This window comes from Pempheris klunzingeri, chromosome 14, assembly GCF_042242105.1.
Source record: "Pempheris klunzingeri isolate RE-2024b chromosome 14, fPemKlu1.hap1, whole genome shotgun sequence".
Lineage (NCBI taxonomy): Eukaryota > Metazoa > Chordata > Actinopteri > Acropomatiformes > Pempheridae > Pempheris > Pempheris klunzingeri.
This window is the reverse complement of record NC_092025.1, coordinates 10,301,598-10,320,227: the sequence shown is the minus strand read 5'-3', so window position 1 is coordinate 10,320,227 and position 18,630 is coordinate 10,301,598. Positions and strand designations below refer to the sequence as shown.

The following is an 18,630-nucleotide window of genomic DNA, read 5'->3' as shown; positions in this document are numbered from 1 at the left end:
TGCAACCTCAGCTGTATTTTACTGGGGTGCAATGGCAAAGAGCTGTGTTGTTATGCTCCACATCTACCCTCATAACTAAGATAGTAACAGCCAAGGTGCTTGTTCCTCTGCTGTGTTTACACCCTTCATGTTCAGTTAGGGGCTGATGTCGTTGTTTATTCAGGCCCAGCTTGTAATACATTACACTGCTAACAGCCTTCACCTCAACCATTTTCAACCAGTAGCGAAGCCCATTTGAATGCAGAGCACTTGCAATAAAGCAAAAAATTACCTGAAGTAACTTTAGTATTAAGACTACATGCATCAACTTCTAATTGCATGCCTAACTGCCTTCTTGTTCTCAGTTTGCTGAATTTAAAGTGATCTGATTTGCAGGCATGTATCACCACTATAATGATTACAACCAGATTGGACAGTGAGTGCAGTGATCTTCATCAGGGCGCTGAGGCCTTGTTAGGATTTAACCAGTTGAAGCCCATTTGATGCAGTACTCATTAACAACCTGAAGTGTCTCAAATCACTGGATTTATGTTGTAACAGTGCGGTGTAAGTAAAGAAAACATGTTTGGCTGTGACTGATTATTGAGCAAATGAAATCAGGCACCAGCCTCAAAATGTCAAGATGAAATGACATTTCACATATTCATACTCGCACATCGTACTGCAAAGAGACTGCGTCTCGTGACATAAAACATGCAAACAATACTGATTTAGTCTTGCAACGCATGAAACAATATTATACATTTTTGGCCAGCAGGGGTCCCTCTTGTCCACAACCTGATCGAACCTTAAGGATAAAAATAAACAGGCTTTATACAGAATGTGTCCTCCTACATGACTTTCATGGACAATGTTAATTGGTGCTTAATACACAGCAAAATTGAGATTTAGTTATTAGTTTGATCATATGGGATGATTTAACATTTATTTGGTGTCTTCATTTTCCTTCACTGACTTCTATACCATAGACCATATACTATATGTTACAATCCTTTATCTTTTTTTTCTCTCACCTACTCTATATGCAAAGATGAGTGCAGCTCAAGTCCCAGGTATGAAATCTGGTTTCCTAACCTGACACAGTCTAGCTGCCTGTCTTTTCAGATGTTGCTCCTGTGAGAGTGTAGAGTGCAGCAGTGTGATCGATGCGATTAATCCAACTCTTTGTTTCTCACTGCTTTAGTTTCTTTTGTTACCTGCTCAGTGGTGTTTTTTGAGACGTCTCATGTTATGATGAATATAAGTTGGGGCTAAACTGCTTCACCAAGCAGATGAAGGCCATTATGAACGTTTATGAATTTGTGGAGGCACTTATATCACTCTCATCATGCTGCATCGCGTTTGCCTGCAATTACTGTTCTGACAATCATCAGAACAATGGCACCTTTGGGCTGTAAAGTAGCCACGTGAAAGTCATGCTGATTTTTCTGGCTCTTGATGATATTTTCACCCAGCTTTTTTCACTTTTGAGAAGAAAACGATCTCATCTGAACAACGAACACATCCTGGCCCCGATAATTAATCTTACTATTGAAAACATTGTTCAAAGTTAGAGGTATTTGCTTTCAATGAAGAGATGTTTGATATTAATCCATGACATGACACACCAACCAAGCTAATATTGTATATTTGACCAACCTCTTACCGTTTTTGAAATGTCTCTAATGTGACATTAAAGCTACAATCGTGAAGACAAAACAAATGTTTAAAATGTTCAAATTCCACACAACCAAATTGTTGTCAAGCATGAACCCTTGAAACCCCTGTGTGCTGGAGAGTATAGACAAATATATATCAACTTCATTAATATATATAAGTAAATCATGTGAACTAACTAACAGCCCAACAGTCAGTTAAGCAAATCATCTCACCAATCAAGGGCAAAGGTTATAAATTATCTTTATTATAATCCTTGGAACAGCGTTCAGTATACAGAACTTGCATTTTTTTTTTAGTTGAGAAACCATCAATTAAACTGTAAATGATAAACAAATTATATCAGACAAAAAAAAAAACCCAGTCTCCCATTTCATGACTAATTTTCGATTAGACAGTCGTAGCTTTCTGTAGGGATAGTCTGCATATTATTATTCCCCATGCATGATAGAGTGCACTAACGTCAGGTGGCTTATTATGATGAATAGGTGAAATAGTGACATGATTAATAAAATTGTCATAGTGAGAAAATTAAAAAGTTTTGATTAGAGCACACAACACTCTCATCAGCTGCATCCTACACAATCCCTTCCAAGGCCTTTTAATGGCCTTAAGGCCTTTTTCATTATATTTGATTATGTGTTAATTATTTTGTATCTCCACTGAAGCCAAATCACATCTGTCAGTTATGATAATTTTTCTGATCTGGAGGGGACACTGTTAAACAAATCTAAAGAAAAATGGCAATGACACTTTCTTTGGTCATTTGACAGCATAATCTCACTGAGAAGTGGACCCACTATAATTCACATTTTGCAGCAGAGAAAGGATTATTTGTTTTCTTCTTTGGTACCACAGGCCCTCAGACCTCAGGCTGAGACTTTCCCAGACTGGTTAATGACTTCAGCGCTGCTAATTATCCCTGCTTTGTTCCGGGGTTGGAGCTGTTTCTTTTCTGCAGTTAGGTTCCTTTTTCTTTTACCATAATAAGTCATACCCGCAAGTCTGCTACCAACTCAGGGCTTTTGATGTAATTTGGGGAAGGTTAAAACACATAGCTGTGTAGGCAGTAAAACTGACTTTATGCAATATTTTTCCCATGCTACACATATTCCTGCGTTGACTTGAGACCAATTATCTTGACAGAGTTTGACATTAAAACGGGAACATCTGCCCAGTGGCTTCAGGGTATCCAGCAGCCATCTACAGTGCTCTTTACTGTTATTATTCTGCTAGTGCCCCTCTAATTAAATCTTTCAGGGGGTCATCTGGTAAACATGTCCACCAAATTAGCCTATGTTACTGAACGGAAGCAACAAAAACACAAATAATGAAAAGATCGAAAAAGACAAATTGCAGCATCACATTTTCCCTTCATGAAATCAGAGTTAAAGTAGCCTACCTTTGGATGGTTATTGCACATAATAAAATCGGTAGGAACACAAGCACTCAAACCAAGTTCTTAATATAAAACATATTAAGTGACTGATGCCACAGCAGTGGGAGGTATAACAATTAAACATCACAATGTTGACTATTGCTATTAATGACAGAATCCAAACCTTTTCTCTGTGCAGTGATCAATGATTACTGATCTGCTCTCTTTTCCAGTTTTGTCCCAAAGAGACTGCCAATCTCTGTAGCTACACTATGATAAATCAAGCACATTTCACACACTAATACGTTACTTTCTCGCTCTTGATTCATTCTCTTTTTTTTTTATCTACACCTGTGATGCACTCGATTTGACATATCGTAAAAATGTTCGGCAGAAAGCAGAGGATTTGCATTCCCTCAAACATAGCAAGGGACATACATTTGGATGAGGAAATAAAATCCTTATGCTTTACTCAGAAGTTTAATATTTCATACATTTCATTCCTAAAGTGAACATGCAACAATCCGTTGCTGTTTACCCCGTTATACCTTCAAGCAGCACTCGTCACATAGATATATAAAAATAAAATTAAATACAAATAAATAAAAAAAGGATAAACATACATTGAAAAGTGCAAATGTACATTTGTTTACAGCATGACATATTCACTGTACAATCATTGATTATATACTCACATTATTTTATGCATTATAATAAGGATTACTAAGTAGCATAGTTTGAGTAAGAAATATTTCATAGCAAGTCTATTGGAAAATATTTGCATTGCCCTGTGACAAGGAGAGGCTCTTCTAAACATTGCCAGGGGTGAGTGTGTGTGTGTTTGCTTGTGTGTGTTTTTCTGTATATGTCTGTGTGCATATGTACCTGTATGTGTGCATGTGTGAGAACCAGCATGTACGTTGACATAAAGTGTATGTGCAAACAATGAAGCAGAGGAAACTCAAATCATTCTAGTTCAGAGGCACAGAAACTGCCCAGCCTGCATTTCAAGTATCTAGCATTGTTTTGGACAACACACATCTGTCAGACATCAGCAAAGCAGAGAGAAAGAGAAGGAGAGAAAAAAGGGATATTTCCTTTTGCAGCTCAGGGAGTAGGCAGCTAAAGAGTCATACAACGAGTGGAAACAAGCAGTTCAAAGAATTGTGTCAAAAGAGTGACACAGATTGGACAAACTTCACTTTTTTTAACCATAGAATAGGCTATTGCACTTCACCTAAAACACTATCCTCTCACTGCAACCGGTATGATTAGGCAGCCCTCCGAAACAGGCTGCAAACAGCTGTCATGCTTGTTTTTACATTTTGCTCTCAGTTCACTGAATGCTGCCTCCTTTATGGCAGAAACAAACGTGTATAATATAGAACAAGTAAGAAATCATAGGCCTGGTCACAGGGTGAATCCACGTCAGTCTTCGCGTAGAGCACACTGCGTGACATTTTGACAAACATTTCATCCTGGTCTACGGTGGGAGAACATTTCATCCAGTGTTCTACACCATCTATGGTAGGTCAGGAGTCCTGTGAAAATGATCCACACTGGAGATGGAAAGCGAGGAAAGTCATCCACTGGCAGTCGGTTGGTTGTGATTGTATTCCATAAAGAAAAGCCATCGTGTTCAGCGTCTTGGTCTTGGACACCTGATGGGATCATCATTCAGGAAAGCGAGAGGCAGCTCAAAAGTTTTCTGGTACTCTAAGTTTCCACTTTTCCTGATGGCAATAAGAGGGTATCTGTCTCGAAATCTCGTTCCTTGGGCACCTTGATGAGTGCTGTCCAATTAAGTATTCATAAGCGAGATTACCTCTTTAGGCATTCAATTGAGACGCTACAAACTATTGGACACCAAGATGGTTACTATGGTGCCCTACAAATCCAGAGACTTTAGCTCATTATTAGTGTGGTCCTTTATTGGAGTGGCCACATAAGTACAAATCCAAATTTCCCAGTTTAAAAAACATGCTTTCTTTTACTTTGTTGGGCACTCTGTTTATAGATGGTGCACAATATTTTTGGAAGGTAATGGTGATCTGAAAAATACTATTACCTGGAGGACAACTAATGACGAGGAGACGTCAGAACAACACTTTTTCTTGAATAACAAACCATTTCGAAGATGATATTATACTGTACATTTTGGGTAATGGTGCAGCACAGCGCTCTGATGATGTTATGTGCTGGACTTGTGTATGTCTTTGTACATGTATGTGAAATAGAAACACAGAAAGAGAGACTATATGTTTGCTTACTATCTCACACTGCCGGGATATATGGGAGCGTCCAGATCCATCAGTGGCTTCCTCTGGATGTCCTAACGCTCTGACTTGACTTTGTAGCGCAGAACCAGGTAAGTAGCCAGTCTGAGGATTAGGAAGAAAACCCCCAGCACCATGAAGTCCACGTAGAGCTTCGCATCCTCCACGTCCAGCAGCTGCAGGACCTCCTCTGGCTTTTGGAACTTACACACCAGGCCAGGACACTCCAGCTCCGACCGGTTCATCCCATAGATGGAGAGTATCACTCCCTCAAAGCCGTACCTGAAAGCAGACCCCAGGATCATTTACAGAAATTTCCTAATAATTTGAATTGCATAAAGTAGCTGACAGTACCTGACATAGGAAACGTAGGAGCTCCACTGTAGGTATTTGGGGATGGTGTCAAAATTGACGAAGAAGCCAGAGAAGAGGAGCACAGGTATGGCTGTGACTGGACCCACAAAGGTTGCCACCTGTGGACCAAATGAGCAGTAGTCAATGAAATAAACTGGCTGTGAAATTAAATAAACTGCCCGATTAAATATTTGTCCAGCAAACACTTAAAGGAGTACTGCACCGATTTAGCTTTGCACCTCTATAACATTGTCGGAAATTGATGCAGCAAAAGACCAAACTGATATCAACACTCCTTCAGCAGACAAGTTGGCCACCAAATGTCAAAGTGATAGAGCATTACTGGGCATAGTGACTGTGATGTAGTTACTGAATTTCAAATTTGCAATCCCTCACACCACTTGTTATTGAAAAAAGTAATCACATTTTTCATTTTCAAACTTCAGGCTCCCTTTGGAGACACAAAAGGGTTCATTCAACAGATTTCACATATGCTGTAGTACTCACCAACACCTGGAAACAGACTTTGATCTGCGTGGTTCTCCTTTAAAGAGCCACTCCAGATGTTTTAAGGCACGAGAAAATACTCTGCTTTGTAATTTGGTCATGTTAGTATTTTTTTTGCCAAAAAATCGGATACAGCATGTCACCTACTTCACTGAAAGGCCCATTCACACTGTGTCCATTGTGGGTTTCGAGTTTCCTCAACACAACTGTGCAAGAGAGGCACTTTCCCTCTTCAGCAGGCAAATGTGAAAATAAACTTCTAGTCTCAAACTCTGCAGATCATTGTAGATGTATGTAGATCATTCTGCACAGTGAAGGTCAAGCGGCCATATGTGGAGTAACAAAAAGCGGAACACATTTTCTAGGGGAGTGGGACTTTGAAGTACGCAGGTTTGCCTACCTGCAGAGACGTGGATGCAGCCCCTATAAGCAGACCGAGGGATTGGGCTACCAGGGCCGTGGATGTGGACAAAGCCATAAAGAGCAGGTAGCGACCAGCTTCTGGAGGCTGTTCAGTCATCCAGTACACGATACTACAGTACATGATTGGACAAATCACCTGTAAAAGAGATGTGATTTGAAATATACTGTATTCATGACCAAACCATTGTGTGTTAAATCATTTGAGCATTACCTGAAACGGTACATCAGCCACGGTTTTGGCCAAATAATAGGCCTTCAAGCTGTACCAATAGTTCAGATGTTCCCTCATAAACACGGACATTTCTAGAGGAACTGTGGAAGAACAGCAACATTAAAATACCCTCCCCTTCAACTAAACAAATGCAACAAATCAAAGTTCTCAATCTCTCACTGGATTTAACGTCTTACAAGTTAGGATGGTGGGCATCAGGGCAGCAAACATGAGGAACAACATGGAGAAAAAGAGGAAGCCAGTGTTGTTGAAGACCTTGCTGGCATCATTTCCAATTTTGAGATACAGCAGACCAATCAGCACTCCAATAGACAGATGGGACATCACCCTGAGGTGGGTCAGCACCTTGAAAGCACAAAAACACATCAGCACAGCTCAAAAGCACTTAATTGTTACCAGGAATCCTTATAACATTTTTTTCACAACAGGTACTTCCTATCACAGTCTGAGTTTGAACAGGAATAGTTGATAGAATAGTGATTTTACCATGTCCCTGCATATTGTAGTGAAGGTTCTTTTGAAGAGGATGCAGAACTGTGTGAATGTACTGGTGGCAAAACTATGTTTCTCAAGGGTTCCTGTGTCCTGTGGAGAAAGACGGTGAGAACAAAGAGTTAGTAATGTAATACACACAGATAACCATTAGCAAAAAAGAGAAATCATGACCTTTTATCCTACGTCATGTTGCAAATAAATATTTAGCTGGTGTAAACAGCAGTAAAATACAAAAAGTCTGATTGTTTATGTGATTAGAGAGGTTTTTTTTGTGTGTTACGTGCAAGTGTATTTTTTTTATCATGCAACAAACATTGACTTAAATTGGCCCCCGCCTGATGCTGTCCTATTACAGTGTTGTGATGTCAGAATACACACTGTGCTGTACCACACCTAAGTGATGTATATACACGTAAGCTGATAAGTTATTGAAAAAGGTCAGTATAGTCCCTGTAGTATTTTAAATTATGTAATCAAAGAAGAGGAAAGTTGGGAGGCAATAGCTGGGAAATGAAGACATGGACATATTTAAGAACAGGAAACACCATAATCTCTTTGTCTATGGTAAAAGTCACTGACTGATGCCTACACAGAAGAACACAGAGGATGATAGAAAGAGCAGCAGAGAAAATCAATAAACTGAACAATAAAATGTTTTTAAGGAGAAGATGGGCAAAACTGCACCATGTAGGAGTAATGGTAGAGAGAGCTCACGGTGGTTTACATTTACAGTTCTAGCATTTAGCCGGTGCTCTTATCAAAAGCTACGTATGAGGCTGACAAAGGGAGATTGAGAGGAAGTTGGGAGAGGCTGAGGAGACAGATCGATGGAGTGAAGGAGAGGAGGAACAGTTTGGGGGAAAATAAGTAATGGTGTGGGCAAGAAAGCGTAACAGGGTACTTTGTCTCAATGTAACCCAATGGGTGCTACGATTTTGGGGTCATTTGGCTGTGACTTCTTATTTGAGCCTTAAGAAATGAAATTAGTCAAGTACTTTTGGTCAAAATGGATGCAACCAAAACTACTTTATGATATTTTGTTAATAAGGATAACATGTATCACTTCTATCACACTGTGGCTTTGTAGATTTGACATACATCACCTTTCTTTTTCATTTGAATAAATGAATAAATGAGTATGATTGTTTAATGAATAATCCATCAGAGACCATTGAAGGGAAATGATGAAATCTGAAGCAATCCTGTCATTGAACAATTATTTGTGATCAGCAAAGGTGGGCATTTTCAGTGTTTTGTGGTTGTGTGCTTGCAATTTTTCATTATTCTATGACGTGAGGCTATGACGTCTGTGAATGTAAGACAAATAGATGTGGTGCTAGTTGAAGGGGTTGGTATTACTCACACTGTGACACTGAGAAGGACAGGAAGAGTCACTTTTGTCTCTGGAGTTCTTCTTGCCCGCTTCGGAGCACAGTCCACCCTGGACGGCCTCAAACAGCACTGGATTCAGATCCCCATACTCCCCTGATGCCACCTCAATGACTGTGGACAGAGAAGTTAGGCTTGTAAGAACAAAAACACAGACACACACGTCCACTTACTTGTACTAAAGGAGTTGCTTGACTTACTAAAATCAGCAGGATTGTGATATGTTGGGCAGTGGAGGCCCAGGTTCTTCAGGTAAGGGATGAGATAAGGGACTGTGCCCTTGTATATGCACTGACCCTGACTGAGGATGTACAGCTGGTGGAGGGACACAGGTACAGAGTAATCAACACAGTTTCCAACACACAAAATCTATGAATAATATATGAACAACTGACAAAACAGGCCACGGTATTGACTGCTGCGCTGTCTGTCAGCTGGATGAAAAATGAATCATGCTAACCTGCAGTGCCCTGGTCTGAGCAGCAGCTAATGGACGACTAGACGCGACCAGCACTATAAGCACTTGAATTACCTTATCAAACATCTCAAAGAGCTTGGCACTGGGCTGATGGATGGTGCAGATGATTGTCCGTCCTCCCTGAGCCAGAGACCTCATGAGGGAAACGACCTGGAAGCAAGATGCGCTGTCCAGACCACTGGTATGGTACACGGGATGAGTACAGAAAACCAGAGACACAGATGAACTATTTAATCTGACTTTACTTAGAGATAACACAGATTTAAATTAGGCGAGTAATATCCAACCTGGTGGGTTCATCGAAGAACATGACAGGGGGGTTGTTGACCAGCTCAAGGGCGATGGCCAGTCTTTTACACTGGCCCCCAGAGAGACAGCTGGTGCGTGTCTGAGCACAGTCCAGAAGACCCAGAGCAGTCAGTATCTCATCCACCTGAGACACAGACAGGAACGCATGTGGGTACATAACCAACAATGGGGGTGGGCGACATGGATAAAATGTGACCTCATATCGTAATATTGGCATATGTCACGATGTGGAAGACTTGGTGCAAACCAAGAACAACCTGGCTGCAATGTCCACCACAATAGTCATCCTTACACAGGAAGTCACGTGACAGACGTAGTATTCTGCTTTTTTCTTTAGAAAAATTTCTCCATGAGAAATGAACAAAAGTTTTAAAATCTGGTTTCAATTAGTACAAATTTAATTTGTTGGGTACGCCTTCCAAATATCACTTCACTTGCAGCCGTGAAGAGAGCAGACAAATCAGCAAAAGAAAGAACTCATGTGCTGTTGATGTCAGATGACTTTGTGTATATAGAAAACAATCATTTCTCCTGGAGAAGATGGAGGAAATGGATGCGTCATTATATTGAAATATACAAATAAATCCAATGTTACCATAAAGCAGTCCTGCTCATTAATATGAAGGATTACCCACAATCACCTAATACAATCAAAGAAATCCAAAGGATGGCTAACTGGTATGAATAGCAAGTCTCTGAATTCAGACAAATTTCTATTGTCTTGCTGAACAATTATTCTGTACATACAATTGTAGTGTAATCAATATTTTTAGACTTACAAGTTCGTTTTTGACCTGCATGCTCTCATTCAGTTTCAGATTGGCAGAAACCTGAAAGACAGAAGTCAATGTTTTGTTATTTAACATTAGGATTCAATAAGGTGTTTGGGAGTTATTGTTTTTGTTTTTTTTTCAATAAGACGACCTCACCATCATGGCCTCCCTTGTAGTGAGGTGTGGCAGCAGCATGTCATCCTGCATGATGTAGCAGGACATCTTCCTGAAGGTCCTCAGGTCCCTTGGGCGACCGTTCACCAGGATCTGACCCTTCATGCCCGTTTCCCTTTTTCCCAGAAGAAAACAACATGATAATGCAGCCATTTCCACTAAATAAAATTAAAATGTCTCACAAAATCTCATACAAATAAACTTAAGAGAACATAATGTTTAGGAATCTGCATCTGCAAATTTCACATCTCACCTGTAACCCGCGAGAATATTCATCAGAGTGGATTTCCCGGCTCCAGAGGGACCCATGATGCCAATCAGCTCTCTGCTGTTGAATCTTCCTGACAGACACTTGAGGAGTGCTTTGTAACCTGACAAAGACAAAACATCTGTTATCTCAAGTGCTGAAGTTGTTGTTATCAATCACTCTCAGGTATTTTGATCCAAAGTTTCCATGTATCTTTTTATGCTGCATGTTGGAAGATCTAAAAGAATGGACTTTAGATGAATTTATCACATTCGCAACTCAAACTTTTTCAAAGGCTTTAGGTTAGAAATGATTTTACCTTTGTTTTTATTATTCTACCTAAGTGTATTTGGAATATCTACCAATACTAATGTTTCTTTTTCCTTTCATGGCACCAGCCAATGTTAAGCAGACAACGACAGGAAATAATTGGTCCAAGAACAGTAAAAAGCAAGGTGTGTAAAAAATGGAAACATACTGTATTTGCACAAAAACATGACGGCAAGTGCATAAGAGTGAGGTTTTAACAGATAATTTGCCTAATGCAGCACAAGAACCCCCCATTAATTTCAAAGTTAATTTTTAACTAATCCTTATCTGACGAAAGAAAGTGAAAAGTAAGATTAAAACATGTCACTGAATGTGTGTTGTACAGTCCTCACATTTTACTGGAGAGAGCAGGGAGAGAGATTAAAATTGCATTTGTAATTCATCGCAGTTTATGATATTATACTATTATATTCTTCTGTAGGTTTTCAGTGCACTCATGTGGAAAATTAATTGTAGAAAAAGCCAGATATAAAAGTAACTGACATGTGCTCCCAACAACTGGACATTTGTGGTGACACAAAGTTATCATTCGACATCTGTATTCAGTTTGCCTTTATCCTGTGGTCATTTTAGTCATGGTCCATCTGCTTCGTCGGTTATGAGTCTGCTCACCTTTATAACACCTATTATAAATTCTTGTTTAGTCTCGTGGTGTATTTGCACAGTTGCTACACATCTGTGGACAGTTGTGCAGATAGCGAGCCTAATTTCACTCCAGCACTGGAACCCTCAGGTGGAGCTAGAGGTGTCATTGATCATAAGTAATCAAGCAAATGTATTGTCACATATATAAACATTATCTTTATTGATAGCCTAGACTGCCTACACCGCCATTTTAGAAAATAATAGATATGCTGGAGATGGTTAGGCAGACAAAGATGTGCAAGCTGTTATCAGTGTCTGGAGAGAAGAAATAATTCAAGGTGAAGTTTGCTGTGAAGAATAAAAACCTAAAAAACAGAAGAATTCCCAGCCTTTCAGGAGAACTGGGCATACATCAGGTGCACAGCAAAACAGTACTGTGGAAAAAAACTATAAGAAAAGAAACAAGACTTAAGATTTAAGATTATGACGCCCTCAGTGGCGCCAAAAGAAAAACCACAAGCATTACTTCCCTGCAGTGGTTCTAAAAATGGTTGTAGTGGTGTAGCCTTCTAATGAAGATGATCAGATTTTTTCATGACGCATTTCCTGACCTTTGTGGGGCTTGAAGCACAGTGGAAACAATAAAACACCCAGTTTCAGAGCTGACATAGATTCTGAAAGCTTCCAGATATGGAAAGTTTAAAAGGTTTACAATCCTGCCTTGTTGTCACACCTGTGTCCCTCGCCTCACCCTTTCTCCAGTGTCTGCAGGGATGCTTCTTCCTGTCTCGAGCCGTGTAATTAGGGTCTCAACAGAGCTGCCAGCCCCCCTAAACCTTCACTCTATAAGTAAAGTAGCCTAATGGCAGTGCCCCCCTCCTTCCTCACACTGTTATTACATCAGACAGCCTCCACTCAGACAGCAGAACAGCCTGCTGTCAGTGAAGCAGCCCTGCTCTGGCATGTGGTGCATACTGATGATCTAACCCGGTGCTGTAGGTCGCGCATAATAATGCTCCCATCGGTGCGAGGCTGCAGGCACATCCTGATCACCCACTCTCATGAGAGCCACACAGTCTGTAGCTCACCTCGCTGTCCACTCCTGACACCACAGAGACACACAGACTTAACAGCATGTGACAGTATATACTCAGTGATTCCAGCCTGATCTCAAAGGTAATTGTTAGACAAATTATTACGAGCCATGGTTGAGGTGGGGTCATCTCATGCCTCAAATTAAAGCCTGTGACACAAATGACAACTCTGTTCTCACACCAGGAACATAAAGTTTCCATTAGCCTGTGTGATCTGAAGAAAAGTTATTTTCCCTCCCTCTGAATCAATGTTTGATTCTTCACTACAGTTGTATCTAAATTCTCCAATAGCATGAAAATCTCAAAGGAGTTGCGCAAACTTTGTATTCATCTTGTTTAAATAACTGTATGTTAACACACACAACTGGTGTTTGATGGGAAAATGCATTTCATCACAACGGAACAATAAACAGTTTAAATTAAATGCCATTATGTGCACATGACAGATTATAGAAGTGCAATGAGATATCTTCTTTTTTTATTCCAGGCATTCTTCTTCCTTGTGTAAACCTGATGCCTACATTACCCACATTGCAACTCAACGGCAACAGTTCAGTGGAAGATTCGGGTGTGTTATGCTATTCGCTAGTCGTAGATAATGTCGCTCTGAGCTGCCAGCACAGAAGAGGAGCCGGCTACAGAGGTCTCGTAAACTCATTTCTTTCTGACTTGACACCATCAGATATTTTTCATTTTCTGATGCTGACTCAAGTGACATCTCTTGAGGCAATTTATTTTTGCACAACTCCAACTAGAGCCACAAAATGCTTTATGCAACGTTTTTTTTTTTACACACGCAGCAGTACTCCCCAGAGACCTGTAAACAGAATTTGATGTGTAAAGTTGGAGTAGTTCTCCTTTAAGTGCATAATTAAACTCTTAATATAATATATATAATATAATAATTCAGGGAAATTGTAAGCAGCTTCAAGGAAAACCACTGTTGGAACATTACTAAATTAATTTGCTCAAGCTGTGACATTGTACACGCTGAAAAAACAAAAATGAAAGAATGAAATAGTGATGAATGATGTCCTTGATTATTCAGGACATTTAGTAGATATCATACACTCTGCAGAAACTGCTACCACTCTTCGTATGACAAATACATAGTGCATCGCTTTGACTTTATCTGACCATACAGTTTCTAACATAACAGGGTGAATAAGCAAAGAGTGCCACTTATCACTGAAAGCTGCATGTACAGAATTTCTTTTCAGATCTGATTAAATCTAATAATGTATTTCCAAAGATGGAAATTAACATCAGTGGTGAAGCAGCATGGATTAACTTTGCATCACAGTCATTAATTTGAATTATTATGTGCATGGTGATGCATTTTCAAAGGAGCACGGTCTAAGCAGCACACAGCACGTTCAGTAAATTATGGGATTTTGTAAGGTAAGATCTGTGAGCTGACCACACTCCTCTTCCTCCAAACAATCTCAAAGCATCAATGCAGGTGCAGAGACGCAGTTGCAGTAAATAACAAAATGCAGAGCTGAAGTAACCTAGAGGCATGTAAACATTTCCCTGCTCTCTCTTCCCTCCCTCTTCCTGTCCTTCCCCTTTCATGGCTGGGCTAGTGTTTCACCAGGAGAATACCTCAACAGGAGGAGAATACCCTCAACATGAAAGCAGGTCACAGCGGCTTCATCCTAACGGGGATAAATGGCTGCCCTCGCCCAGAAGCTTGCAATAACAAATTCAGACGGAGGGCACCTCATACATCACGTAACCTTCCTCAACCCTTTTACAACACAAGAAACAGTTTTATATTTACTGCATGAAAGTGCCTTCCTCTTGTTCATTTTAGGAAATGACTCATAAGCAGTGCGTCAGTGCCTCAAAGACTAAAACACATGAATTACAAATGATATCATTGATTCAAGTCTTAAGGTTCATGCTGCATGTCATCCCCTCACCCCACCCCACCTCCACCAGCTGTATAATTGCATATAATTCAGCAGAGACGTCACAACAACAGCTTATAGCTCTATGTGATCACACGTGTTGTACAGCTTTGATCAGGCAGACAGGGACTGCAGAGAATCAGCTCTGAGCTTAGCTTGTTAAATGAGACACAAATACCGTCAAGGCCAGTCAGAATGAACTACAGCGTTTGTCAAACATTATAAAGTTAGGTGTGGCTTTCTTACTTTATGTGACAGGCAGAGGCAATTAGACAGGCAGGAAGGTGTTATAAGGAGCAGGGTGTATATGACTGGAGGTGCAAAGAGACGGGAAAGAGAGTAAAATGGCAGGCGAGCCTCTTTATGAGAGGAGCTGCTTAATTAGTAAAAGCTGAGACACCCCCTGTTCACATCTCGTCAGCCTGATGAGCTGAGGTGAGCACTCTGAGGAGACAACACAAACAAAAGGAAAAAACGCGGGTTGATTTTGATGAGTCTACTAAGGGGAAAACATGTGCATCAGTGCACAGAGACGAGCAGGTTTACCGACCACTGCTCAGGAATCCCTGGCTGTTCCTCTCTCTATCCGTCATCCTCCTTGTGAATACTCTCCTTACATCAAGGTTTCACAACAAACACTCCTCTGTCAGGCTTTTATAATAGACATCAATATTACACAAGACTGAAAATAACCTTAGCCTGCAATGCATCGTGCAGGGCCTCTCCTAACGATACTATGTGGGGAATGTGAATAAAGGATTCCTCTGAAGTCCCCCATCCCCACCCGGCTGAATATACAGAACATCACAAGAGCAGCAACACAACAGTTTACAGTGGGTGGTTTGGTTGACAAGCCGAGATGACCAAAGGTTGGAGGCTCATCATTAATAAGAGTGGTGAGTTTGAATGCTGTTCATATTTTATGAGCAGATCAATCGTGCGCCTGACTCACTGCCACCGCCTACCGTCAGACAACACAGGGAAAAGAGAGGCAAGCAGTGTGCCAACCTGCGACTGTAAATTATTTACTATGTCTAAACTCTGCTGAGCGCAGCAAAGCACACTGCCTGCTACAACATGGTGGGAGTCTGCAAATGTGTGTGTGTGCGTGCGTGTGTGTGTGTGTGCGTGTGTGTGTGTGCGTGTGTGTGTGTGAGGACGGGGCTCGGCCACATGTGTCAGAACAATAAAGCAAGGTAAGAGACAAACTAACACTGAGGAAAAATATTTTTCCTAAATCTCACAAAGGCGTTTTAATGCCTCCCTTGAAATTTCTGCTCTCCAGATATTGATCGCCCTGGGTGGTGCTTGTCTGCTCATCCATCATGGTTACTATGTGAACTGAGCTTGTAGTACCTCTCCTCCTCCACCAGGGACCCTCTCGGATGGTGTACGACAGCTCATTGAACTCCAGGTCCACAGCAGAGCGGCGTGGGAGGTGGGAGAAGCGCTGAGCCTCAGTGATGTGGTTCTCCACTTTCTTCAAGTGGATGAGCAGTGGGGCCTCCTGGGGCGCTCCGCCAGGGAGTTTGGTCTCCTCCATGGGGATGCTGACCGAGCCCTGCTCCAGTGTCCTCTCAGCCATGCTGAAAGGCTGCAAAGCGGGACAAATGTGTTAGTTTTTAAAACTGGTTTTAAGCTTAACTCCACTCTCCTGCTTCAAAAAACCAAGCTGCAATCCTGCCTCATATCTCCATATTTTCATACATGTAGAGACTCAGCTGCAGATTGATTTTGACCTGAAAATGTCTTTCTTCAGAGATCTGAAACTTAACATTGGCGACTGAACAAGATTCCCTTGTTTCCTAGCTGACTGACTGACTGAGAAGCCTCCACAGGAAACTGTTGCCTCAGCAGATGTGTGGAGACAAAGGTGTGCTGCAGGAATGATTTCAGGATGACTGCAGACACCATCTTAAAACTAGGTGCTGGAAATGATCTGATTACAGTTTATTCTATGGAGTGGCTGGTCGAGGGGAATGAGATTCTGTGTGTGAGGAGTCGGGATCTGGTTTCAGTCCTGCAGCATGCTTATGCTGCTGATTCACACAAATTTCCTCCTGGACTGAAGTGTCTGCTAAACCATGTAGTGGCTGCTGATCCATTAGCTTTCCAATAATCTGAAACAACACATCAACTCCCTGATATATCAGCACACTGAAGATGTCAGGATACCTTCAGAATCATGTTACCATTTCATTAATGAGGGAAAAGTCAAGTTATTTAACAAAACATTAGTCCAGTACTATCTGCAATTAATTAAGAGGATTAACTTTTGAAATGAGTGTTCAAAAGTTAATCGTGTGGCCTATTTTAGATTAGTAGTCTAGCTGTAAGTAAAGAGCCATGTAATTATCAGTTCAAAGTTTATGGAGGGTCATGTTTAAATGCCGCAGGAAACCTAATGGAGTGTGTGTTTTATTGCAAATGAATTGTGTGTAGTTGTGTGAGGAATAACAAAAAACTAATATGCAAAACCACCTGACTGTCTGAAAACAGTTGGCAAACTGCCTGTTTTATGCATAGGCCTGAAAGAAAGAATACATTTAGGACCGTTTTAAACATTTCTGAGCAAATAAAAGAAGTAAATAGCACATGGTGACACATGGATATACATGAATAATACATGTTGAAGTCTAACTCTCTTAATCAAAACTCGTGTCATGTATGAACACATAACTGCTGGATACAAACATCCACGGCTGCCATGCAGTCGTGTCACACTCTCCATACAGTCCATGACCTACTGTACATGTAGTAAAATGTGAAGAGGACCGGTAAAGGAAATTGACCATGACTTCTATTGACCACCCTACCATTAGTGAATTTCCATTACCAGCCTGCATATAAGCTCTGTAAAACACTGACAGGCTTTAATGGCCTCTTAGTCAGATGAAGGCCTCCATGTTCTGTCATGTGCGGCCCCAAAGCCAGGACACGTGAGCACACACGCACACGGACACCCAGTCTTGGTGAGTCTCCTGAGGGGATGAAATATGGTTATTAAATGTATCTATATAGCTTTGCAGTGGTGTGGCCGCTCTGCGCTGTGCCTTGGCCTGTCAGTGATGAGGGATGCTCCCAGCTCTTCAAAAAGCACCTGTTAACAGCAAACTGATGAGAATGAAAACATGAGACAGTGTTCAGGCTGGAACATAACACAACAGCGTGGAGAAGTGACTTTTGTTTAAGGTAGATGAGTCATAAATGAGCCTGTTCTGAGGACACGTCCACTGCACAGTGACTGTGGCTTTATCAATCAGCCCTGCTGTGTGCTGTATTGCACACACGCACACGCACACGCACGCATTGCACATACTTACTATGGTGTGTTGAATTGACCAGGTGAGCAGCTCAGCCCGGGGTCTCCTCTCTGGGTGAGAGCAACAGTGCTCAGTTGATCCCTTCAGACAAAACAGCACAATCCCTCCACATCAGAAGCTCCTCAAACAGTCCCAGTCAAAAAAAAAGAAGAAGAAAGAAAAAACACAAAAAGAAAAAACAGATGCTCACAGTGCGCCACAGTCCAGGAAAAATCCAGATCGGCTGAGATTCATTAAAGGACCGAGCTGTGTTGTCCTTATCAATATCTCTCGGGGTGCGGCGCACATCGTCCCGCATCCACTAGAGCAACTCCTGAGATTAAAATCATGTCCGGCCTCAAACTATGACTGCATCCCAGAGAATCGTCAGGGGAACAGGATGCCTGCCATGCCTCTCCTTGGTAGGATTATTCCTTTCATCGCATCCATCCGTCCCGAAATTCTCACGCACATCCTCAGCAGCGCTAATGATGACAGTCTTTCGGTCTCTGACATCTGGAATAAACAAAAACAGCCAAACAGTGCTGCAGATGCTTCAGCAGCAGCAGCAGCAGCGACTCGACGTATCAGCCGCCGTTACCCTCTCACCGGTCAGTGCGTCTGTGTGGTACGCACGCCGGTCTGGGATACAGGGCGTTGCTGGCAGGATGCTAGTGGAGGAAAAAAATATATAGGATATTTTGGTTCTGATCGT

At 41.3% G+C, this 18,630-nt stretch overlaps 1 protein-coding gene across 1 annotated transcript; it reads right to left on the bottom strand.

Annotated features, from left to right (window-relative positions):
- Nucleotides 1-5,366: 5,366 nt before the first annotated feature.
- On the bottom strand, nt 5,367-17,996 carry abcg4a (ATP-binding cassette, sub-family G (WHITE), member 4a). Its single transcript, XM_070843695.1, has 15 exons — nt 17,937-17,996; nt 15,970-16,207; nt 10,698-10,815; nt 10,427-10,559; nt 10,277-10,327; nt 9,476-9,621; nt 9,243-9,366; nt 8,911-9,025; nt 8,685-8,824; nt 7,313-7,411; nt 7,003-7,171; nt 6,806-6,906; nt 6,572-6,730; nt 5,665-5,783; nt 5,367-5,592 (listed from the first exon to the last, which is right to left on the bottom strand). The coding sequence occupies exons 2-15, from the start codon at nt 16,196-16,198 to the stop codon at nt 5,367-5,369; spliced, it is 1,929 nt and encodes a 642-aa protein (XP_070699796.1). The 5' UTR covers nt 16,199-16,207; nt 17,937-17,996.
- Nucleotides 17,997-18,630: the final 634 nt, after the last annotated feature.

Coding starts and splice junctions, on each gene's coding strand:
- abcg4a (XM_070843695.1), bottom strand. CDS start 16,198: ATGGCTGAGAGGACACTGGAGCAGGGCTCGGTCAGCATCCCCATGGAG. Junction 9,622..10,276: donor TGCAGGTCAAAAACGAACTT/GTAAGTCTAAAA, acceptor TCTGTGTCTCAG/GTGGATGAGATACTGACTGC. Junction 5,593..5,664: donor TCCTACGTTTCCTATGTCAG/GTACTGTCAGCT, acceptor GTCTGCTTTCAG/GTACGGCTTTGAGGGAGTGA.